At 46.2% G+C, this 23,329-nt stretch overlaps 1 protein-coding gene across 1 annotated transcript in view; it reads right to left on the reverse strand.

Annotated features, from left to right (window-relative positions):
• The window catches only part of LOC121866175 (BAI1-associated protein 3-like), a 276,581-nt gene that overhangs the window by 184,625 nt on the left and 68,627 nt on the right, over positions 1-23,329 (reverse strand). The window contains 1 exon segment of the mRNA XM_042365779.1: positions 19,289-19,355. Coding sequence (XP_042221713.1) covers positions 19,289-19,355 — 67 coding nt within the window.

A 23,329-nucleotide genomic window follows, 5' to 3' on the forward strand; every position in this document is an offset into this window, starting at 1 on the left:
AAACCCGATACGGCCCCTTAAACCCAATACAGCCCTTAAACCTCTGATACAACCCCTTATACCCCTGATACAACCCCTTAAGCCCTGATACGAACCCTTAAACGCCTGATACGACCCTCTAAACCCTGATATGACCCCTTAAACATTGATACGACCCTTAAAACCACTAATATGAACCTCGAAGGCTCCAAGAAAGGAAGGGTTCTATTTTTAATTGAACAATGGCCAGGGGGAGAGAGGGCCAGGGTGAGAGAGGGCCAGGGTGAGAGAGGGCCAGGGTGAGAGAATTGAGAGAGGGCCAGGTGGCCACAGATGGCCAGGGGGAGAGAGGGCCAGGGTGAGAGAGGGCCAGGGGTGAGAGGGCAGGGTGAGAGAGGGCCCAGGGCCAGGGTGAGAGAGGGCCAGGTGAGAGAGCCAGGGTGAGAGAGAGGGCCAGGGGAGAGAGAGAGGGGGGGAGAGGGCCAGGGTGAGAGAGGGCCAGGTGAGAGAGGGCCAGGTGAGAGAGGCCAGGGGAGAGAGGCCAGGGTGAGAGAGGAGGTGAGGCCAGGGGGAGAGAGGGCCAGGGGAGAGAGGGCCAGGGGTGAGAGGGCTAAGGAGAGAGGGCCAGGTGAGAGAGGCCAGGAGAGGAGGGAGGCCAGGGTGAGATGCCAGGGGGAGGGGAGGCAAGGGAGAGGAGGCCAGGGAGAGCCAGGTGAGAGAGGCCAGGTGAGAGAGGGCCAGGGGAGAGAGGGCCAGGGGTGAGAGAGGGCCAGGGGTGAGAGGGCCAGGGGAGAGAAGGCCAGGGTGAGAGAAGGCCAGGTGAGAGAGGGCCAGGGTGAGAGAGTGCCAGGGTGAGAGGGCTAGGGTGAGAGAGAGGGCAGGGGGAGAGAGGCCAGAGAGAGGGCCAGGGAGAGAGGCCAGGGTGAGAGAGGGCCAGGGTGAGAGAGGGCTAGGTGAGAGGGGCCAGGTGAGAGAGGGCCAGGGGTGAGAGAGGCCAGGGTGAGAGAGCCAGGGTGAGAGAGAGGCCAGGGGTGAGAGAGGCTAGGGTGAGAGAGGGCCAGGGTGAGAGGGTCAAGGAGAGGCCAGGGGGAGAGAGGGCTGTGAGAGAGGGCCAGGGTGAGAGAATGCCAGGGGAGAGAGGGCAGGGTGGGAGAGGCCAGGGGTGAGAGAGGCCAGGGTGAGAGAGGGCCAGGGTGAGAGAGTAGAGAGGGCCAGGGGTGAGAGGGCCAGGGTGAGAGAGGCCAAGGGGAGAGAGGCCAGGGGTGAGAGAAGGAGGTGAGAGAGGGCCAGGGGTGAGAGAGGGCCAGGGGTGAGAGGCCAGGTGAGAGGCCAGGTGAGAGAGGGCCAGGGTGAGAGAGGGCCAGGGTGAGAGAGGGGTGAGAGGGCTAGGTGAGAGAGGAGGTGAGAGGGCCAGGGTGAGAGAGGCCAGGGAGAGAGGGTGAGAGAGGCCAGGGTGAGAGAGGGCCAGGTGAGAGAGGGCTAGAGAGGCCAGGTGGTGAGAGAGGGGCCAGGGTGAGAGAGAGGTGAGAGAGGCCAGGGTGAGGGAGAGAGGCCAGGAGAGAGGGCCAGGGTGAGAGAGTGCTAGGGTGAGAGAGGGCCAGGGTGAGAGGGGCCGAGAGAGGGCCAGGGGTGAGAGAGGGGTGCCAGGTGAGAGAGGGCCAGGGTGAGAGAGGGCCAGGGTGAGAGAGGGCCAGGGTGAGAGAGGAGGTGCCAGGGGTGAGAGAGGCCAGGGGTGAGAGAGGGCCAGGGTGAGAGAGGGCCAGGTGAGAGAGGCCAGGGGGTGAGAGAGGGAGGGGTGCCAGGGGTGAGAGGGGCCAGGGTGAGAGAGGGCCAGGGTGAGAGAGGGCCAGGTGAGAGAGGCCAGGGGAGAGAGGCCCAGGGGTGAGAGAGAGTGCCCAGGGGTGAGAGAGGGCCAGGTGAGAGAGGGCCAGGGTGAGAGGGCCAGGGGTGAGAGGGCCAGGTGAGAGAGGGCCAGGTGAGAGAAGGTCAGGGGTGAGAGAGTGCCAGGGTGAGAGAGGGCCAGGTGCCAGAGGCCAGGTGAGAAGGTCAGGGGTGAGAGAGGGCCAGGGTGAGAGAGGGCCAGGGTGAGAGAGTGCCAGGGGTGAGAGAGGGCCAGGGTGAGAGAGGGCCAGGGTGAGAGAGAGCCAGGGGTGAGAGAGGGCCAGGTGAGAGAGGGCCAGGGAGAGAGAGTGCCAGGGGTAGGGTGCCAGAGAGGCCAGGGTGAGAGAGGCCAGGGTGAGAGAGGGCCAGAGGCCAGGGCAGAGAAGGCCAGGGGTGAGAGAGGGCCAGGTGAGAGAGGGCCAGGGGTGGGGTGAGAGAGGGCCAGGGGTGAGAGAGGGTGAGAGGCCAGGGGTGAGAGAGGGCCGAGAGGGGGCCAGGGAGAGAGGGCCAGGGGAGAGAGCTAGGGTGAGAGAGGGCCAGGGGTGAGAGAGGCCAGGGGAGAGAGGCCAGGGGAGAGAGGGCCAGCCTAAGAGAAGGCCAGGTGAGAGAGGGCCAGGGTGAGAGCGGGCCAGGGTGAGAGAGGGCCAAGGAGAGAGAGGGCCAGGGTGAGAGAGGGCCAAGGACAGAGAGGTTTGAGGAGAATCCCTTGAAAGGTTCAGCTAGGTCGAGTCCGGATAATTTGCATACTGTATCTTCCTGTAGGTTATATCGACATAACTCTGTCTCAAGAATTTCCTTGTTGGATCAGGAGAGAGAGAGAGAGAGAGAGAGAGAGAGAGAGAGAGAGAGAGAGAGAGAGAAACGCATCTAGTACGTATACTACAGCAGTCTGAGAGTGAAAGTAACGCCATGTTAGGTTCCACATATAGTTGTGTAGAACTTTACGTCACATAAACAAATTAAATGTTTCCACACACGTTCAGCTAAAGAGGATGAAACCACTATTCTTCTCTTCCTTTTCATTAATGCTTCTTAACGTTTTTCACTGCCCTTCATCCTATTGTCATTATCAGAGTATTTTATTCACTCCGACTTCACCTATTATTAATTTCAACTTTGTTACGATTTATATATCTCTTGTTGTCACATCATTTGAAAAGACAAAATTAACTAACTTGTTAAATGTTTCTTTTATTTCACTTTATTGTTATTATGTCCCTTGAAAAACAGAAAAAGAAAATTAATGTTTATCTCACACACACACACACACACACACACACACACACACACACACACACACACACACACACACACACACACACACACACACACACACACACACACACACACACACACACACACACACACACACACACACACACACACACACACACACACACACACACACACACACACACACACACGACTTGACATATTGCCTAAAAACTGAATCCACAAAATATGTTTTAATCCGTTTTCTGTTTGATTAATTTGCCCACCTGAACAGAATCAAAGACAATCATCACATATACTGATCAAGCTACACATTCTTAAGCATGTTTAGAGCAACAGAGGTTAAGGTCTTTCCGTATCCCTGCCATAATCTCCTGAAATCGGGGCCCTATTCCCTTCTCCACAGTGCCCTGCATCACCGCATCAACGTCTAAATAAGAATTCGTTTGGGAGAGGGGGGGGGGGGTTCAGTTACCAGTTTTAACCCAGTAGAAAGTCTTAATATATTCAATTTTGTTTAACTCATTCACCCTTATTGTTTCATTCTTCTTCCATTCACCCCCAAGTTCCATTCACCTCTCTAGTTTCATTCACCTTTCAAGATTCATTCACCCTTCATTCACCTTTCATTCACACCTCAAGTTCCAAACACCCTTCATTCACCCCCCCAAGTTTCATTCACTTTTCATTCACCCCTCAAGTTTCATTCACTTTTCATTCACCCCTCAAGTTTCATTCACCCATCATTCATCCATCATTCACCCACTGCTTTAGATAATTCCTATGTGTGTGTGTGTCGTATCTCCAGTGAGCCAGAGAGAAGTGTTACCACGTCTCCAAGGGTAAAAATAACTAATGATACTTTCAAACATTATCTTTTATATTTTTATTTAATGGAGTCAGTTCCATGCCCGAAACTTGGCAAATTCACTTAAGTGGATAGTGGCTGAAGTGAGACAGGAAGAGACGTTTTCATATCTCCAGTCAGTGTAAAAAACGAAATAAAATCATTTAAGAATCTATTTTTTATGTCATAATTTAAGTAACTCAGTTTAAATTCTAACATATCCTTTTAAGAGAACAAAAATAACGTACGAACCTTTGAGAATCTGTTTTTACCTGATTCAGTTAAGGGTCTCACATTTATAGCCAGGAGGAAAAAATATATATATAACGCAGGTACCTCTAAGATCGTGGAGGCATGTAAGGCGCTCTGAACAAACAAACAAACTGGTCAAAGAAACTCAGTATGTAAACCTTCAAAGGGCGAGTGTTTACGTGAATGCACTAAGGGAGAGGGATGAGTGGGGGGGGGGTGATAAGGGGAGGGGGAGAAGGGTGGAAACTGAGAGGGAAGGAGGGGAGAAGGGTGTGTGTGGGGGTGTGTAAAGAGGGGTGAGTGGGAATGAGGGGTTAGGTGTGAGAGAAGAAGAGTGAATGAGGACGGAGAGGGGTGAATGGGGTACGGGTGAGTGTGATGAGAGAGAGAGAGAGAGGGTGAGTGTGGATGTGGAGAGGGGTGAGTGGCGGATAGGGGAAAAGGGTGAATATGTGAGGGGAGAGGGGCATGTAAGAGGGGGTGAATGGGGATGGATAGGGGTGAGTGTGGGATGGAAAGGGTCAATGGGGATGGAGAGGGGTGAGTGTAGGAGAAAGAGAGGTGAGGAGGATGAAGAAGGGTGAGTGTAGGGAGAAAAGAGGCGAGGGGATGGAAAGGGGTGAGTGGGGGGATAGGGAGGGGTGAGGGGATGGAGAGGGTGAGTGGGAATGGAGAGGAGTGAGGGGGGATTAAGAGGGGTGAGTGGGGATTAAGAGGGGTGAGTTGGGATAGAGAGGGGTGAGGAGGAGAAAGAGAGGCAAGTGGGGTGGAGAGAGTAGGGATGGAGAGGGGTGAGAGGGGGATGAAGAGGGGAGAGGGGGTGGAGAGGGGTGAGTGGGATGAATAGGGGAAAGTGGGGTGAGGGGGGAAGGAGAGGGGTGAGGGGGATGGAGAGGGAGACAAGGGAATGGAGAGCGGTGGAGTGGGGATGGAGAGAGGTGAGTGGGGATGGAGAGGAGTGAGTGGGGATGGAGAGGGATGAGTGGAGGAAGGAAAAGGAGTGAGTGGGGGAGGGACAAGGGTGATTGGGGGAAGGAAAGAGGTGTGTGGGGAGGGAGAGGGGTTAGTGTAGGAGGGGGAGAAATGGGTGGAGGGGGGGAAAGGGTGAGTGAGAGAGAGAAAGGAGGGCGGGGGAGGGGTGAAGGAGGAAGGGAGGCAAGGATGCATTACCACCCACGATCTATAAGGCCAGGCAAAAGACAACCTCCCAAGACCAGCATCTGCCAGTAGGGTCGGCGAAATATGAAATAATGCCCTCAAAACACCCATATGCGGGATAGGGTAGGCTGTCTAGTGTCTGTGTCGACAGAAAATAAAAACCCATGACACAACCCTAACACACCATTAGCTTAGCTAACCCACAGCAAGGCGGTCAGCCCGCCCTCTCCTACCTCCTCCTAAATTTCTTCAATTTCCGGACTATAACTTCCTTCTCCCACCTCTAATACTCTCTCTCTCTCTCTCTCTCTCTCTCTCTCTCTCTCTGCTTGAGGACATTCTTGCTGTTTATCCCAAATTTGCTAGCCCACACTGATTAGTCTTCAATTAGAATATGACTCCAATGTATGTGAACCACTGACCTATATATACTGCTAATGAATATGATGGATTTCCTTCTTTGTGTACGAACCTCTGTCCTGCATGGCAGTGAACAGTGGCATTACCCACATGAATCTGACCTATATATAGTGTCAATGAATATGATGCATTCTTTGTGTACGAACCTCTGTCTTGTATGGAAGTGAAGAGTGACATTACCCACATGAATCTGACCTCCATACATATATAGCTGTTAATAAATATGATGTATTTCTTTGTGTATGAACCTCTGTCCTGCGTGGCAGTGAGAAGTAATACCACCCCCAGTGTCAAGACCTGACTGAATTACTCAGAATAGGCAAACTGTACTACAAGCTTTGCCAATAAATTTGTTAAACTAAAAACTAAACTCTCTCTCTCTCTCTCTCAAAAAGACGAGGTGTAAAGTGAGAGGGAGGGAGGGAGGGAGGAGGGAGACGAGGCAGAAGGGAGAGTGGTGAACGAGGAAGGGGGGAATGGGGAGGAAGGGGGGAGGGGGGAGGAAGGGGAGGGGAGGAAGGGGGAGGGGGAGGGGGGGAGGGGAGGGGGAGGAGGGAAGGAGGGGAGGGGAGGGGAGGAGTAGGGAGGGGGAGGAGGGGAGGGGGGAGTGGGGGAGGGGTGGGGAGGGGGGAAGGAAGAGGGGAGGAGACAAGGGGGAAGTGGTGAACGAAGAAGAGACGGAGGGAAAAGGAGAGAAGGCAGGAATGAGGGAGAGGTAGTGGGAGGGAGAGGGGATAGGGAGACGATGAGTGGGAGGATGAAGAGGAAAATGTAAGGGAAGGGAGATGGTGAGTGGAAGAAAGGATCGAGAAGGCGCTGAGTGAAAGGGGGAGGTGATGAGGGGGAGAGGGAGAGAGGACTAGGGAGGGGGTGAGAGGGAAGAGTGAGAGAGGGGTGGTAAGAGGGAAACAGAGAGAAAAGTGGGAGAGGGAGGTGATGAGAGGGATAGGGAGGAGTGTGACGGGGAGGTGGTGAGAGGGAGAGGACTGGGAGTGGGAGCGGGAGGAGTGGAAGAGGGAAGAGTGGGAGAGAGCTGGTAGGAGGGAAATAGAAGGAAAAGTGGGAGGGGGCGGTGAGAAGTGGCGAGAGAGGGGAGTGGGGGCATGAGAGGTGGTGAGAGGGAGAGGAAGGGAGGAGTTGGAGAGGGTATTGAGAAGACCTCTGGAATGGCTGTAAAGGACGAGTGGGCACTTTACCTCTCTCTCTCTCTCTCTCTCTCTCTCTCTCTGTTTGCAAATCTTCTTCTCTCTCTTTCCTTTTATGTCCGTCTCTTTCTCTCTTATCCCGTACGTCTGTCTGTCTGTCTGTCTATCTGTCTCACTTCCTTCCTTCCTTCCTTCCTTCCTCCCTTCCTTCCTTCCACTGTCATCTCCAATACTCTTAGACACTCTTTCGACTTTCCGTCTACCTGGACACAACAACACAACGTTTAAGGGTCACTAGGGTTCAAAATGGCATGGTAAACGTGTCTGACTTTCGACTGTATTGGTGACGGTTGAGTGGGCAATGTTTTGACCGAGGAAAAAAATGACTATCCCGTTTTCTCTTCGCTCGAGTTGAAACTTAACCTGCTGAGTACGAGAATTTAACCCCTTTAGTACAGTGGTTTAACCTCCTTGACTACGTTTGAGTACGGTGGCTTAACCTCTTGAGTATGGTAGCGAGACCTTGAGTACAGTGAATTAACCCTTTGAGTACAGTGACTTAATCTATTGAGTAAAGTGACTAAACGTCTTGAGTACGGCGATTCAAACCTCTTGAGTACGGTCACTAAATACAATATCATCGTCCTCGGGAGAGTATTTCCTCGTACTCAAGGGATTAAATCATCATATTTAACAACTTGAGTCATCATATTGAAGGGATTAAGTCATCATATTTAAATTTAGGTCATTACACTCAAGAACATGTCATCATACTCAAGGGGTTAAGTCATCATATTCCAGGAAATAAGTCATAGGACATAAGTCATCATACTCAAGGGGTTAAGTCATCATACTCTAGGACATAAGTCATCATACTCAAGGGGTTAAGTCATCATACTCTAGGACATAAGTCATCATACTCAAGGGGTTAAGTCATCATACACAAAGAATTAAAAAACAAACAAAAAAGACCTTCAATATATCACGTAAAAGACAAACAAAACCAAACAATAACAAAACAAAAGACATTTATACACATCACATAATACAACAAAGAAGAGTCCAGTCAGGTCACCTTATCTTAAAGTGAGAGAGAGAGAAAGTGATGAGAAGGGAGACATCTCATAGCAGCTGTCTCTTCTGAGTTACTTTTCATGTAGTGTTGGAAGACCCCATGAGAATCTAAGAAGTTCTGGTAGAGATAGGGAGTGTTGCTCTCTCTCTCTCTCTCTCTCTACCAGTCTTTCCACATCTGATATTCAGTAACATGAAGTATATGAGTTGTACCGACAGTTCCTTTCTCCTTTAGTCTTAGCAAACTTCCGGGTATTAAAGATAATTCTCACTTCTGCTTCTTTATTTTTCTCTTTCTTTATCTCTTCCTTCGCTTTCTCTTCTCTTTTGAATATTTGTCTCTTTAGTTTTATCTCTCTCTCTCTCTCTCTCTCTCTCTCTCTCTCTCTCTCTCTCTCTCTCATTGGTCTATATATTTCTCTTTCATCTCTCTCTCTTTAATTTAAGTGTCTGTGTCCATCTCTCTCTCTCTTCACTGTCTCCCCATTTCTCGCCTTTCTAAGAAATTACTCTAATTCTGTTTCTCAATTTCTCTCTTTCTGTCTCTCTCTTAATCTTTTCTCTCTCACTCCCTGTTTAAACTCTCTACCTCTTTCTCCTTTTTTATCTCTCTCTCTCTCTCTCTCCGTTTTCCCCTCCTCCTCAACGTCTCCTTTCATTTTTTTATTCCCCCGCCCCCCTCTCTTCCTGCCCCTTCTCTCTCTCTCTCTCTCCCTCACTCTGATGTCATTAATTCCAACTGTAAATAAAGAAAAAACGTCTTTGTTTATAAATTTAAAACTAGGGGAAAACAATTACAAAATTCACAACCATTTCCTTTGTATTTTTTCTGATTTTTTTTAACATACAAAAAAATATATGACTTTTATTGTTGTTCTGTAGAGAGACTTTTATTTCATAGGTCCCATTACTGAGTTTTTTCCTATGTTTGTCTCGTCCTGTCTTGCTGATTCTCTTTTTCTCAATCTGTTTTCTTTCTTTTTCTTTTTTAATTCTCTCTCTCTCTCTCTCTCTCTCTCTGATTTTCCAGTCTCCAGTTCTCTTGTTTTTTTTATAAAGAACAAATAAAGAAAAGAAACAGTCAAGAATTAATCCACCACGCCCATTACCACGCCCACTCCCATGCTCATCCACAACACCCATTACCACGCCCACTCGTATGCTCACCTATTACATCCACAGCACCCATTACCACGCCCACTACAAGGCTCACAACACCCATCTGGTGTTGTGAGTATGAGGTTAATGGTTGGTAATAATCGGCTTTGTTGTGGCACTGTTGAACGAAATATTGTTGGAATTATGGGGCTGGTGTGAGTGTGTGTGTGTGTGTGTGTGTGTGTGTGTGTGTGTGTGTGTGTGTGTGCGTCTAGTATGCCAGCATTATGTTAGTGTTAAGGTGCAAGAACGACTTGCTCCCTCTCGCTTCCAGCTACCGTCGCTGGCTAACCCTCGTGGCGAACAGGGAAGCAACTTACAAAAGTCTTCCCCTACCAGTACACAGCCTCTTCACCATCAAAACTCCTCCTGTGTCTCCTCGTGGCACCACACGGTAAATGGGTGCCTCGTGGGCCCAGGATAGACCAGCAGGGGATCTCGGAGCTGCAGAGGGCCCCAGAGGGAAGGCGCATAGGCCCACTGGCATGTGGACACGTCCTGGCGCCTACCAACCACTGTCCCGCTGCCTTGCGGATTAACCTTGGTAGGTATAAGGCTACGGGAGTAAACCCAGAACGAAAAATCTGCTGTGGTGCCTTGCATCAGGCAGATATGCTTACAGAGCTCCAGTAAGACCACAACGGCGGTATAGGAGGAAGAGGTGACCAACACAGGAACCCAACAACTACACTGGCAGACGAAGGCAGTGCATGATGGACAGGCTACTGTAAGGCGAAACCCAACAAACTGGGCTACCGGCAGTCCATTGCAGTTCTCCCTCTGACATGATCTTTGCTGTCTGCCAGATATAGAAAAAGTGCAGAGGACAGCATTGTTACCAGTACATGGCCTTCATCAACCTAACCAAGAGCCATTGACTCGGTCAACAGTGAAACCCACTGGCATTTTGGCTGGCCACCAAAATTCATCGCCATTGTGAGGCAATTCCACGATGGCATGAACGGCAATGTCCTACACAACGGCACCCAGCCAGAGTTCTTCCTCATCCAAATGGGGGTAAAACAAGGATGTGTATTGACACCAACTCTCTTTTCCATTTTCTTGACTACCTTCCTTACTCGTGCCAGTGCCAATTTAGCCAGCAGAGTGGACATCCAATACCGGATGAAGGGGGTCTTTTCAACATAAGACGACTCCAGGCAGGAATAAAGGTGTCTGCAGCTTCCATTACTGAACTTCAGTATACAGACTACCTCACCCTTGTCCCCCACACTGAACGCAACCAACAGGAGATCCTGAAAACCTACACAGATTCTTATGCACACTTCGGCCTTGAGGTGAATGTACGTAAGACTCGGATTCTTTTTCAGCCGGCGCCTGGTTCAGCCACACCTTCACCATCCATCCAGCTTAACGGTACTACCCTCTCTAATTTTACCCACTTTCAGTATCTAGGCTCCCACCTGTCCACCATCGGATCAGAGTTGCATCTCGATCCTTTGGCAGACTCCGTACCCGTGTCTTAACCCGTGGGCAGCTGAAATTTTCTACAAAGATGCACGTATATCGAGCAGTGGTCCTCCCCACGCTGCTACATGGCAGAGACACATGGGTCACACACAGGTAGCACCTTAAGGCACTTGAAAACTATCACCAACGCAATCTGTGTTTCATCCTCCGAGTTCGCTGGGAAGACAAGAGAACAAATGCCAGCATTCTCGCTGACACCAACTGTAGGAGCAGTGAGGCTACCATTATCCATGAACAACTTCACTGGACTGATCATGTTACCCACATGGACGACAGAAGATTGCCAAAGCACCTACCTTACAGTGACCTAACGAATTGTAAAATTAATGTTGGCAGGCAACTACAAAGGTATAAGGATAATCTTAAGACAAACCTGAAAAAGAGCCAAATCGACACTTCACTTGGGAGATGATTATTCCTCACCGTATCGCTTGGAGGAGCACCACACGAGATGATGTCATTACTTTCAAGTAAGAACCGACTGCATACCGAGGCAGACAAGCGAAAACTGCGGAAAGACGCTGCCGCCACCCCTCCCGCAATAGATGTAGCCCTCCACACGTGCAACATTTGTGAACGACACTGGTGGTCCGTATCGGCCTCTCTAGTCACATCATAGCTCACCAACGAAGGTAACATCCCTAATAACTCACACCATTGTATCATAGCTGGATGATAGTCATACTAGATTCCAAGTGACAGGAAAGTAGTAGCATGTGCAATGGATGTGTGTGTGTGTGTGTGTGTGTGTGTGTGTGTGTGTGTGTGTGTGTGACCTACAGGGAACCCTGAACTCTTATGCAGATGCGTATGCATAATTTGGCCTTGAGGTAAATGTACGTAAGACTCAGATTCTCTTTCAGCCTGACCCTGGTTCAGCCACACCTCCACTATCCATCCAGTTTAACGGTACTACCCTCTCTAATGTGTCCCACTTTCGGTATCTCGACTCCCACCTGTCCACCACCGCGGACATCGATGAAGAGATTCAGCATCGGATCAGATATGCATCTCAAGCCTTTGGCAGACTCCATACTCGTGTCTTCAGCTGTAGGGAGCTGAAATTATCTACAAAATTGCACGTTTATTGAGGAGTGTTCCTCCCCACCCTGCTATATGGCAGCGAGACATGGGTCACATACAGGAGGCATCTCAAGTCACTTGAAAACTTTCACCAACGTAGTCTACGTTCCATACTCTGAGTTCACTGGGAAGAGAAGAGAACAAATGCCAGTATTCTCGCTGACACCAACTGTAGGAGCAGCGAGGCTACCATTATCCATGAATAACTACGTTGGACTGGCTATGTTACCCGCATGGACTGTCAAAACAGCTACTTTGCAGTCACCTAACGAATAGTAAACGTAACACTGGCGGGAAGCTGAAAAGGTATAAGGACAATGTTAAGACAAACCCGAAAAAGTGCCAAATCGACCCCTTCACCTGGGAGACGATTACTCCATATTGTAACGCTTGGAGAAGCACCACACAAGGTGTCACTACTTCCGAGTTACCTCGACTGTATACCGAGGCAGACGCTGCCGCCGCCCCTCCCGCACTAGATGTAGCCCCATACATATGCAACATCTGTGAACGACCTTGCCGGTCCGTTATTGGCCTCTTTAGACACCTCAGAGCTCACCAACGAAGGTGACATCCCTCATAACTCATGTCATTGTATCACTGCTGGATGATCGTCATACTCAATTCCGAGTGACAGCAAAGTTGTAATAATAATAATAATAATAATAATAATTGACGGTTTATTGAAAAAGTTCTGCAGCCCGAAGGCTGAAAATATACATTGGACATAAATGACTTATTACATACATTGGTGGTTTAACAAAAGCCTTCATTAGAGAAAGGTAAAGGAACATACAGTGAACATATAGATTATTGTAGGTGTTGAACAGCAAAAACGTAGTGTAGTAACTCCCTCCCAGATGGTGTTAGGAGGGACCTCACGTGGTGTAGTAGTTCCCTCACAGATGGTGTTATGAGGGGCCTCACGTGGTGTAGTAATTCCCTCACAGATGGTGTTATGAGGGGCCTCACGTGGTGTAGTAATTCCCTCACAGATGGTGTTATGAGGGGCCTCACGTGGTGTAGTAATTCCCTCACAGATGGTGTTATGAGGGGCCTCACGTGGTGTAGTAATTCCCTCACAGATGGTGTTATGAGGGGCCTCACGTGTAGTAATTCCCTCACAGATGGTGTTATGAGGGGCCTCACGTGGTGTAGTAATTCCCTCACAGATGGTGTTATGAGGGGCCTCACGTGGGTAGTAATTCCCTCACAGATGGTGTTATGAGGGGCTCACGTGGTGTAGTAACTCCTTCACATATGGTGTTATGAGGGGCCTCACGTGGTGTAGTAATTCCCTCACAGATGGTGTTATATGAGTGAGGTGTGGTTCCAGGCCTTCCTATCGTAGACGGATTAACACATCGCTGGTTGTTGGGTCTCACGGGCCGTTATCACTGGGTACCTGGGACCTCACTGTGTGAAGGTCAACTTGGGTACCACTGTTACTGTTGAGTTGTTCTCACTGACTTAAGCACTGTTCACCACTGTTCACCTCTGTTTAACACTGGTTCCATTCCTTTCCTAAATGAAATAGTAACTTCTGGCGAGAACATGTTGATATTCCGGTGGGGAGGAGGGTTCAGGGGAGGGAGTTGGTATGGGCCAACTTAACAGTTGACCTGGCTGCTCCGAGAGGAGCGCCAGGTACGTCTTGACCTTTCGGTGGTCATGAGTGTAGTGGTAGTGTGTGTGCGTTGACCTCCTCCCACCCTCCTCTCTCAATTCCTGCTCCTCTACCAAGAAACCAGTGCAAGGATTAATTATCAATCCACGAATGATACGAAAGTGACAATCTCAATTCGAAAAAAGGAATGACAAAAGGTGAGGGACGAAGAACACATCTGATCAGTGGCCAGTGGTCGTTCACCCCCGCTAGAGTAAAAGGTCTCACAACAATAGCTCCCTCACTGTGTCTACTGTCAAACGATACAATGGATCCTTGGACAACAGTGACATGGTGCCTCTATAAACCACCTACCAAGAGGGCCTCAGTAAACTGGCCCTCTCAGCTCCCTGGGGGCACAACTTCTACACCTTCCTCGCCACCAGTCACCGTGATGTAGTTTCTGTAACTTGTTTGTTCTTCCCGTGTTTCTTCCACTTGTTGTAATGTCCCGCTTCCCACACACACACACACACACACACACACACATACATACACACACACACACACACACACATACATACATACACACACACACACACACACACACACACACACACACACACACACACACACACACACACACACACACACACACACACACACACACACACACACACACACACACACACACACACACACAGTGAACCATGATCCACTATATAGTAAAACTGGATTAAACACAACACTGAGTTTGCTGTTAAAAGATAACATCCAGGCAGACAATTAATTAAGAGACATTATAAAACATAGCCATATCTTTTTTAGTCGTCCTACTGGCCGTCTGTGTGCCTGCCTATCTATTTGTCATTCTGTCATGATGCCTGTCTATGTATTTATGTCTTTGTCGGTCCAGTTGTCTGTCTGTCTATCAGTCTCTCTTTATATCTGTCTGTCCGTTTATCTGTCTACAGTCTGTCTGTCAGTCTGTCATGAACAACACCTAGCGGTCACGTTGATCATTACTGGAACTTAATTACTCCCATTAATTATCCCCCATTAAAGAAGCTGATGCTGTTGGTGGGGATACAGTGTGGCGATACTAAATGGTGTTAATGGTGCAAGACGGTAGGGTGGTGTCTAATAGTGTTAATGGTGCAAGAGGGTGAGAGAGCACCTAATGGTGTTAATGGTGCAAGAGGGTGAAAAGGTACCTAATGGTGTTAATGGTGCAAGAGGGTGAGACAGTACCTAATGGTGTTAATGGTACAAGAGGGTGTGATGGTACCTAATGGTTGTTAATGGTGCAAGAGGGTGAAACGGAAGCTAATGGTGTTAATGATGCAAGAGGGTGAGGCAGTAATGGTGTTGATGGTGCAAGAAGGTGAGACGGTATCTAATGGTGTTGGTGCAAAAGGGTGAGGCGGCACCTAATGGTTGTTAATGGTGCAAGATGGTGAAACGGTAGCTAATGGTGTAAATGGTGCAGGAGGGTAAGACGGTACCTAATGGTGTTGGTGCAAAAGGGTGAGACGGTACCTAATGGTGTTGATGGCGCAAGAGGGTGTGATGGTGCCTAATGGTTGTTAATGGTGCAAGATGGTTAGACGGTACCTAATGGTTGTTAATGGTGCAAGAGTGAGATGGTACCAAATGGTGTTAATGGTGCAAGAGGGTGCAAGAGTCAAGCGATAACTAATGATAATAATGGTAATAACAAAGATAATGGTAATAATCATAGTAAAATGATAATAATGATAATGGTAATAATAGCGATAATGGTGTAATTTGGGGCAATAGGTGGTATTGGAGTTAATGGAGCTGTCTATCACACACACACACACACACACACACACACACACACACACACACACACACACACACACACACTAAAACAGGAGTGAGAATATTGAGAGCTGAAATAACGAAGTTACTCAGTAAAGGTGACAAGAAAAAATACACACTAATAAGATGCACAAGACTTAATACCTGATAAAGGATGCAAATATAATTACGATGGAAAGGACCAGAATGACGAGAGGATGAAGCAGAAGATGTGGTAATGCAGAGAGAGAGAGAGAGAGAGAGAGAGAGAGAGAGGTAAACCACGAAAATGTCAGGCCAGGAATACCTCAGCACGTCGAAGCCTTCAGCCACAGGTCAACGAAATTCAAATCTAAAATTCCCGAGAATATACAGTTATATACAGTATATTTTGGCCCTGACTTCCATGTGGCGCGACCCCTGCACTCTTACTCTCTCCCCCTGTTGCCTCAATACATGGTGGTGGCATTATAGACCAAGCTATGTTGGTGGCACACTACAACACTCCCCTCCTGGTGCCTGAAGCCGTATTGGTGGCACTGTCAACCTTGTGAGACCATCGTAGATTGTAGAGAGAGAGAGAGAGAGAGAGAGAGAGAGAGAGAGACTGCTACCTAAAGCATGTACTGTGGCACTGTGCCCCCAGGGTGCCAGGTTTCATCAGTGTAATGACATTCTCACACAGCTCACTTGACTGCCTCAGGCGATACACATACATGCGGTCAATACACACACACACACACACACACACACACACACACACACACACACACACACACATTACTTTGTCCAGGAAATCTCAAAGGAAATACGATGACTTAATACTTTGAGAACAAGATCATTGCACTCAGGAGGTCAAACCATCGTACTCTAGGGGTTAATACTTGCTTATTTTCTAATGTAATACCATCAAATAGTAGTCATTATTTTTTATTACGTAATGTGACACCAACAACCGAAACTCTCATTCCTATTTATTATAGTAACGACTATTAACGCTGTTTGCCTTGTCCTATTACTACTACGATCCCCTTATTTTTCCCTATCTCCTCCCTATTACTGTTACAACCACTATGAACCCAATGAATATCGCCTATTTACCTATTTCGTCACTTTCTATGGCGGCGGGGATTTAGATTTCGAAGCCACGAGTTACCCGACAGCCCTAAATAGAATAACACTTCGGGGGCAGGTGAGCGTTACTTGAATAGGTTCGTGGGCAATGATGAATTTCTCTAAAGGATTCGATTAAGTAAGAGTCGGTGATGTAATTCTCTATCCAAATATGCGACGGGGACTAGACAGGATTGCGTTTCCCTATAAACAAAGGTATTACTTCAAGATTTACATACCTCAGTTTATTCAACGTGAAGATTATCTGGGTGGGGGTTAGGTTAGGTTAGCATTATAGTGGTTAATGTTCAGTAAAATAATATAGGGTTTATATTCTTCTGGTGATTTAAATAAGTTTTACATTTCCAAGAGAATGAATGAGTGTTGTGTTCTTGCCAACTGTACCGTTTCTGTTTTTTTTTTCACTTCTGTTACGGTCCAGAGGAGATAGAGATGAGGGAGTATATTGACACTGAGACCTATACGTGTGTAAAACTTTCTGTGTACACTGTGGTAGTTCTGAGTCAACCCATGAGGACGTCAGCTGCCTCTCTTATATCACACACAGGATGAGATAGTTACAGTCCAGGGTGTCAGCCACGCGGGTCTGGCCTCACACATCACACTTAGGTTGATATAAGGCAGGGGTATATCTCCTCCCGTGCTCCGGATAGTTGTAAGCTAGTTTGGCTATTACAACAAGTTGGTGGAGATTGGTTAATTATTGGCACTGACTCACAACCAGGGATCAATGGAATTGCAGCCCAGAACGATAACTACTCTGCCACCATACGGTATAAGTGGGGAAAGTCTTCTAAAAATAAAAGAAAAACTCTCAGGCAAATGAACCAGGAACCAAGTCGCTCTGCTTTTCATTTCTGAAAGAGATAAGCGTCTGAGTTGGTACACGGGGCAGTATAGTGTTATCCTTGAATCTGGTGCTGTTACTGTCTATTTCCCTTCCTTTCCCTCTTTCAAGGACTGAAAAACTAGGTCGTTTTGATTCCCTTCCAGAGAGAGATAAGGAGGCCTTTGACTAACATATAGAGCGGTGTAATATTACTCTTGTATCTGGTGTAGTTCTTGTTCCTTCTTCTTCTCTGTCCCCTTTCCAGTTGATGAGAGAAATCCTCCACTGAAATGACATGAAGTTTCAGATTTTTCATACGAACAACACCGAAATTCAGGTCTTGTTGATACTGTTTCAGAAAGAGAGAGAGAGATAGAGAGAGAGAGAGAGAGGAGCTGGCCTTTGACTTTGTACAGTATATACAAAGGAGTGTAATATTACTCTTGTACCTTGTGTAGTCCCTCTTCATCCCTTTCCCCCCCTCTCTCTCTCTCTCTCTCTCCCTCCACTTGATGGGGGAAATATTCTAACAGAACACCATAAGAAATTTACGTTTCTTTGTAGAGGAATGAAGAAGGTCTGTAGTTTTCATTCTGTATCAGGTAAGGTCACTGTAGTATATACAGTACTTTGATACCTCATGTAACTTCCGTCCGTTCACTCTTCTTTTTCTCTTCCCAGCTGACGGGGGACATCCTCAGGCAAAAATGACAGACAAAATTGCCAGCATAGGTTGGATTACAGCATTACCACCAGCCGCGAGCAGTAAGTCTCAGCTGACGCCTCACAACCCACCTGCCTCTCTGTGTACAAGACTAGTCGCCAGGCTCACCGCATCTTCGCTAAGGGAAAGGAGAGTCTTTTTATATCTTTATTGATCTGTCCTGCTCTGTCGTTATTCTTTTTCATTATTATTTCGTCATTTTCTTTTTCTTTCTCTGTTGGTCATGCTGTGTTATTCTCTTTCTCATTTCATATTAATCTTTCTTTCCCTCTCTATCTGTCATTCTGTTTATCGTCTTTGTTTTATTATTATTATTATTATTATTATTATTATTATTATTAACCCTAACATCCAAGTCAAAATAGCACGGCCACAAAAAAAAAATAAATAAATAAATAAAAAAATAAAAAAACAACATTTCGATCACAAGTCCTTCCTTAGGTAGACGGATCCCTGTGACACCAACTCTGGAAGATACCTTAAGACAAATCCTACCAAGCAACAACAATAAGATATTTACTACGCACCCCCCCCCCCCCAAAAAAAAAAAGATTGGTTTTATAAGTAGATCCTAAGATTAGTATAGGAAGATAAGTTTACTTTACACTTATATGTTGTTTGAAAATCTAAGTGAATTGATAGAGACCAGCTGTAAAGATTTAGAGAACGCATTGGATTATATCTCTCAAGGGGTGAATATTAGAAACCAGAATATAGTTGGGATAGTTTTTAAAAACCTTACAGTATATGTCACATCATTCCCTCGACAATTGAAGATAGAAACCATTTGATTACGAAGGTTCTCTCGGGAGTGAAACCTAGAAACCACATAACTATTGGGCTAAATCTTAGAAACCTATACATCATATAATTTACTTGATAATTTTAGAAAGTTAGAAACCACATATGATGGTTTCTAACCTGATTGAAAATTGGAAAACAAAGAACTCAGTGGAAGAAAATTAGAAACTGTATGAAATGATTTATTCTTAAAAAATAGAAACCGCAGACCAAATTCATCATTATAAGAGAACAACAAACCCCAAAATCCTAATGTTGTAAATTAGAAACCAGGCACTCAGGTTTAATAGAGAACAAGACATCTGGAAAACTATAAAACCAAAAACTCATCTTTGGTAGAAAACTAGAAACGACACATACGAACTCCAAGAGAAATAGAAATAGGAACCCCATGGAACTAGAAACCGGACACTCACCTGTCGTAGAATATTAAAACCAAAACATTGATACTCGATCTGAAAATAAAACACTTAAACCACGCAGCACAATCATCCTAGGAAAGAACTGGAATACTAGAGACCGGGCACTAGAGACCGGGCACTCACCTTTGATACAGGAGGAGGAGTAGTAGACGAATGTAAAGGTTTCTAGGGAAGCCAGCTAGTAACACTGGGGAAGAATATTAGAAAACTAGAAATCAAACACTTACCATTTGGGTCCTTAGCCTCCAAGTTTTCTGCCTCCTCCACCACCAGGTTGAGAACGAGGATGGGAGGCTGTGGGGGAGAGATGAGAGACGAGATGATGAGATGCTGATATATATATATATATATATATATATATATATATATATATATATATATATATATATATATATATATATATATATATATAGAGAGAGAGAGAGAGAGAGAGAGAGAGATATTAAACACTTGTGTATGTAAGTATGTAAGTATATACTGTATGTGTTCTGTATATACATGTAAATGGTTATGTACGTACGTGTGACTGTGTGTGTATGCAGGACAAGCAACATACTATATAGTAGACACACTAACAAAATGGTTACTAAGAACTATTCAATGTTTATATTAAATCGCAAGTGATAAAAACAAACAAACTCTTCCTTGTTTCCTATTTGCTGATGACAAGTGTTTTTGTTAACCTGGTATACACGCTTAATGACCATAGTTGTATAAGTGCAGTAATACACTGTGGTTAACGCGAGAACAACCGACATCAGTTAGGTCAGGAGAGGCAGACGCTGAGGCCACTTTGTAAACAAAGCCAAAAATTTGTGTCTCAGGGGCTGGAGGGAGTTAACACGCCATAGACGCCATTACAAAAACCACTGTCCTCATTTAGCTCGTAAAAAGAAACCTTGTAACCTCTTTACGGGAGGCCTGTAGCCCCTCCACTCTCAGGGAGATGTTGATTAATTAAATTACTTTTTACCTTAGCGACGCTACCTGGCTCTTGAGCTCTCGCCTTCCTGTAATTACTCACGAGGTAAAAATATTCTCAGATTCTCCATCATAAGAATGTGCCTTTATTTTTTAATATGACTTACATCATTGATCAGGAGGCAGGGCGAGGTGTGGTGGAGGCCGTGTTTTACCTGCCAACACACCTGGTGATGTGAGTCACTGATTATCTGCTAAAACGTAAGGGAAAATAGTGCTTCCTTCAGCATATTATTAATTGATCATCTCAAAGAAAGACTTTTAATAAATGACTGAACCGCTGATTGAATGTTTCTGCTCCAGGCTCCCGGGCGCTCCCCCTCCCCCCCTCATCAGCTGTGTGGTGCTGCCAGACGCACAATTAATCAACAACTGTCACCCACAGAAGCGACCATCAATCATCAACTCGCAGTTTTCGGTAATTACTTCCATAATTTCTTCAGTTCTTATTTGTTCTAACAACTTGAATTCTCTCGATGAGTCTTGATGACATTATCATAGATAAGCAATTACCAACACACTAGACATTAGAAGGTAACACTAGGAAAAACTCATCCATCAGTCATGTCGGTAAAGACGGAAATTATGTGAGTAAACAGTCAGAGAGAGTATTTGTAATGTACAGTTTATCGTCTCTGAACAATCTGTCCGGTTTAGAGAATTTCACACCAATGTTAGCGTTCATTATATCAGGTGTTCACAGTAGGTATGATACTCGTGTGTGTGTGTGTGTGTGTGTGTGAACATCGTCAACATGTCAACCTTTGACCTTTTTAATTTATCTCCTACAAATATCTCAGGTGTGTTAGTGGTGTCATGCTCCATCCTATCATGTTTGTGTTGGCATGAATGACTTTAAGGACACACACACACACACACACACACACACACACACACACACACACACACACACACACACACACACACCATCCATTTATACATTGCCCCTAACAAAGAACAATTAATATTGTCTTCACGGAGAGGGAAGATGGGAGGAGGAAACTTGCAAATTAAATGTCAGTTATTCTCTACCTCACTCTAGCGGGAAGTCGAATAACTGAAGCTGTTACACATACACACAAAAACAGAAATAACTCTCTGTCAATTCCCACGACCGCATTCCACAGTTCCAATCAAGTGAAACACAGTGTTCCTGGTGCTTGGGGAAGGCGAGGCGATGTTTCCTTCTTCAACACCTTCGACAGGCGTTTACCAGAGGGCGGTGCATTGAGAAGGGGGGGAACTGGACCTTGTTGGTGATTTGTTGGTGACGTCATGCATGTATTTGTATTGGTTGAATTCTCTCTCTCTCTCTCTCTCTCTCTCTCTCTCTCTCTCTGCATTACATTTATTGAGTTAGAGAGAGATAGGGATGGAAGGTGTTTACGTGTCTGGTAACCAAGTATTCTTGGGTGTGTGTATGAGAGAGAGAGAGAGGAGAGAGAGAGAGGAGAGAGAGAGAGAGAGAGAGAGAGAGAGAGAGAGAGAGAGAGTAGGTTAACGAGTAATTATATAACCTCATTGGTCACTCATATTGGTTAGGTTAGATTAAGTTAAGTTAGGTTAGGTTAGAAACGTCAAACGCCGAGGTGACAAAGACTTAAACGTCCAAAGATTTAATGCTAAAGGCCAAATCGCTCCCAAACTAAAAAGTCCAAGACTCTTAAGGGTAAAACGTCCAAAGACTAAAACATTTTGTCCAACGTTTTGTCCACATCAACACGCCTCTCATCCCTCCGAGTCACCAGCCGGCGCCTCATACAGTATTCTCTGGCAACTTCCCGTGTTAACTACTTGATGTACACGACATCTCCTCCCACATCTGTCCTCCTCCCGCTGCTCCTGATGTCGACGGTGACTCTAAATATCACAGGTTAAGGGTTTCAACTTAACTAAATAGAATTATAGCAACGCATCTACCTGGCTGACTTAAGTGGCCTCAAAACTCTAACTGGACACGTTCATTTAGATTCAGTTAGGGACTAAATTTCACTGAGACTACATTAGTTAATCACAGGTATTGTAAGTTAGTATTTTATCCTAACCTGGAGGTGTAAAGTAGTGTCTTTGTAGGTTCACTTAACTTACAATAAAATTTTGGCAGATGATGGCGTCATGTTGAGAGAGAGAGAGAGAGAGAGGTCATTTAACTCATAAACACAAACTTTTCCTTGAACTTTCCCGAGACGTCCCAAATTTTCTCCTCCCTTCCCCCTTTCACCCCTCAATCGTTTCCCCCTTCTCTCCCTTTCCCACTAACCCCCTTTTCCTACTTCCTCCCTTGCTCCTTCTTACCTGACAAGTAATCTCTACAAAACTTCCTCTCTCTGCTCCTCTACAATACCTGGTGAATGTCTGAGGCATAGACAGGTAACTCTCTAGTGGTGCTTTCTTTTGTGAGGTAAATTTCTCCTTTCACTTTTTGTTTTTTGTTTGACGATTTGTGGTATAATGGGTGGAAGTTCTTGTTTGACTGAAGTGTGGTTGTGTGTGTATGTGTGTGTGTGAATCTTTATGTATTAATGTGTGTGTGTATATACTGTTACACACACACACACACACACACACACACACACACCAGCTGACCCTACGGACAACAAGGTGATATATGGACAACATCAGTCACACCCTCAGTGATGTAAATAACAGTATTTCACCCAGTCATTCATCACACAGTACGTCCGTGATGCCCTGGTCATTATTAGACACTAAACTACCCTCCTCAACTACATATATGGTTGTTATAAAACCCATCAAATCACATGAATATTGAGTGTATTACTGATTGCTTCCTTTGTGATGCCGATTCAAGTGTTTAAATTAGATTCTGAACTCGATATCTGAGTTGACAGTCCCTCTTTTGAACACGACCCTTGATGGCCCACTACACTACCTCTTCACGTTAACGACACGACCAGCATTATTCTTGCTTACGTTCCCCCATCGAGGCAATTTATCTCACGCTACTGCCGACCACAACTACGATTCAGAGGTTAAATTGGACTCGAACCTTCAAATCTGACTTTCGAGTATTCTTGTGGACGCTGCGAGTCGGTTTTCCCTCCTGAGAACATAAAGCCACATTTCACCTCCACTTTATTGATACCGTGACGGGAAAGACGCCGTTCCAACTGTGATCTGGGAAAGGAATCAGCTTTAGGACGTCTAGTTTTGTCCATGGTAAGGGGATTGATGTCCTTTGAGTGGCTGTAGGACTCCGAGGAATGGTCAATAGGACTAGCGAAGATGATGGTAGGAACTTTTGTGATGGCCTGTGTCGTTATTTC

The sequence above is a fragment of the Homarus americanus genome, unplaced genomic scaffold (genome assembly GCF_018991925.1).
Source record: "Homarus americanus isolate GMGI-L3 unplaced genomic scaffold, GMGI_Hamer_2.0 scaffold41267, whole genome shotgun sequence".
Lineage (NCBI taxonomy): Eukaryota > Metazoa > Arthropoda > Malacostraca > Decapoda > Nephropidae > Homarus > Homarus americanus.